At 45.0% G+C, this 2481-nt stretch overlaps 1 protein-coding gene across 1 annotated transcript; it reads right to left on the bottom strand.

The window, feature by feature from the left end:
- Positions 1-859: 859 nt before the first annotated feature.
- LOC101570594 (endophilin-A3-like) lies at positions 860-2086 on the bottom strand. The gene is given in 3 exon segments (XM_012516808.2): positions 860-1529; positions 1531-1771; positions 1940-2086. Coding segments are annotated over 3 exon segments (1023 nt in total). The 5' UTR covers positions 2052-2086.
- Between the last annotated feature and the right edge of the window lie 395 nt (positions 2087-2481).

Genomic DNA, 2481 nt, shown 5'->3' with positions numbered 1-2481 from the left:
CAACTGTGCAGAAAGGGGGAGGGGGGCTTCCATGCAGCTAGACGGCCCATAACCTATGCACATAGTATTTCAATAAAACAAGTCTTTTGTGTAAAAATCTTGTCTCAGTGTCACATACGAACAAAATACACTGCATCAGCATGCAACTATTTTGTGCTATTTAGTAGTCCAAAACAGGCATATTATTTGAATATGTTTATAGAGATACTGTTTAATTATTCATACAAATGTAAAAATGCATTCATTTCCATAATTTTCATCTGAGTGGAAATGGTCTACAGATTTGAAAATTTTCCTTCATCCCTATGGACAGACACATAATTCAGAAAGGTAGGTGGCATATGTGAAATTGTTAATGAGCAAAAGACTATTCTTAGAGGAGATGTGTTCTGCTTTCTGTTTTTTTTTTGCCAACACAGTGTACCATGTTTATTGGGCTATTCGCAGGTAAGCTTAAAACGAGGAAGAGAGAAAAGACTAGATGCCATCCGCAGTGTCAAGAAACAAAGTATTTAGCATTTCTTAGTTTTGAATGTTGCATTCCACTGCAGCCGAACAGTATATAGGCAATTTGCTGACGTATCTGCAACAGGTATGATTTATTTTTTAGCAACCAGAAGCAAATACATTTAAGCAATGACTCATTTGAACAGTAAGCAAACTATTTTCATGTAACAAGAACAAAAAAATCATTTATACAAATTAAACTGACACAAAATGCATTAGAAAGAGAACACACACAAAAAGTCATTAAGTTGCTCAGAGCGCACAGAGGCCACAGAACACCACACCACACGGCGAGAACATCGGTGTGAACTCGTTCAGTCAAGAAACTCTGTCCCAAGTTCGAGTTTCACGTTTACTGAGGTAAAGGCACAATCACTTCCACATAATTGATGGGGAAGAATCCAGATTCCCCATGTATAATTCCTTCATACCAGTTGTCATCTATTTGGTTGGTTAATGTAATGATGTCCCCTTCTTTAAATCCTAATTCTCCTTGGTTTTCTGGCTCGAAGTCATACAGACCGCGACAGCAGGGCTGGTCCATGGCAATGTCAGAGCCTGTCGTCCTTGCAGCAGAGGTGGTGGAAACCCCACTGAGCTCACTCGGACTCCTCCTCACCGGCCGGGGCTTGTATTCTCGTCTGGGGCCGTTGGACGCCGCTGATATCCGCGTCTGCAGCTTGCTCTGTAGATCCTGCAGGATCTCTGCGGACTGTTTGTGATAGTCTAGTGCGGCTTCCACAAACACAGCCAACTGGGTGACTTGCTCTACATCATTTTCTAAAAAATTAAACATGCTTCTTTCAGCCAACTCTTTTGACTCTTCAAACTTTTCTACTGCTTGTCTGACTTCTTTGTCTGGAATCTTACCTACTCGCTTCTTTTTATAATCGTAATCCAGGCGGCGGCCCTCCAGCTTTTTCAGGTGGTGCCCAATCTCTCTTAAATCTTTATCTTGAAGTAACTGAAGTGGATCAATGAAAATTTGCTTTATGTTAATATCAAGAGAATCTTTCACCTCCGCCAACCTCAATCAATGCATTGCCGAAGGTGGAGTCCTCCCCGAGTTCCTTGCCGTGCTTCAGCATGCGGTCTCCCAGCAGCCGCTCCGTCTGCGGGTAGCCCGTGGCCTTCACCTGCCCTCGGATCTTCGACACAGTGTTCAGCATTCCTAGCTTAGCTCTGTATGCTGGATTCAGCTGGAGGTATTCAGTGGCTTTTGAAAGAACTTCTGCAACTGCTTTATTGGTAACATCTATTTTCCAGGAAGGGACAGGGATGCTACAGACTTGCCCTGCGGTGTGTTAGACTTGCTCCTGTGCCAAGCTGGTCACATCGTCCTAGTTGTTTCAAATACATTAAGACTCTCCATGGTTCTCAGAACTGCCACGGGAAGCAAACAAGAAGCTACTCACCCCTCTGCTCTCCAGGCTTTCCATGTCCAGAAATTCATCAGCGAGCTTCGTTCCTTTGGCACCACTAATTTTTTCACTAAACAACTGGCTGGCTTTGTGGAACTGCTTCTTCAGCCCCACCACCGACATCACGACTGACTGGGGAGTGGGCCGGTCCCCTGGGCTGGGCTCACCGTCCCACCGCCGGGTCCAGCCGCTGTCACCTCGTGCACTCGCGCACGTGCCGAGGGTCGCAGCTCGCAGAGTCCCTGTGTTCTGGTTTCAAAAGCTTATTATTATACCATTTTGAGATCTCTCCTATCACCTATCCATGGGCTTATGGCTGAGATCCCTCTAGTAAAACACAGAGTAGCAAGAGAAAAATTCACACAGTTATGTAGCACAAATTTCATGTGACATGGGACCCTTTGGAAGTGAAGACCCCCAAATATGTAAATACATGCTTATTTTGGAGGTAGAGTGTTGCTGTGTAGCTCAGAGTATGTACTCACTGTGTAGCCCAGGCTGGCCTTGAACGCACAGTGATCCTCCTGCTTCAGCCTCCTGAGTCAGCCGCGCT

This window comes from Octodon degus, unplaced genomic scaffold (genome assembly GCF_000260255.1).
Source record: "Octodon degus isolate 3935 unplaced genomic scaffold, OctDeg1.0 scaffold00126, whole genome shotgun sequence".
NCBI classification, from domain to species: domain Eukaryota; kingdom Metazoa; phylum Chordata; class Mammalia; order Rodentia; family Octodontidae; genus Octodon; species Octodon degus.
The sequence above is the reverse complement of the archived record's forward strand: the minus strand, read 5'-3'. Positions and strand labels throughout refer to the sequence as shown.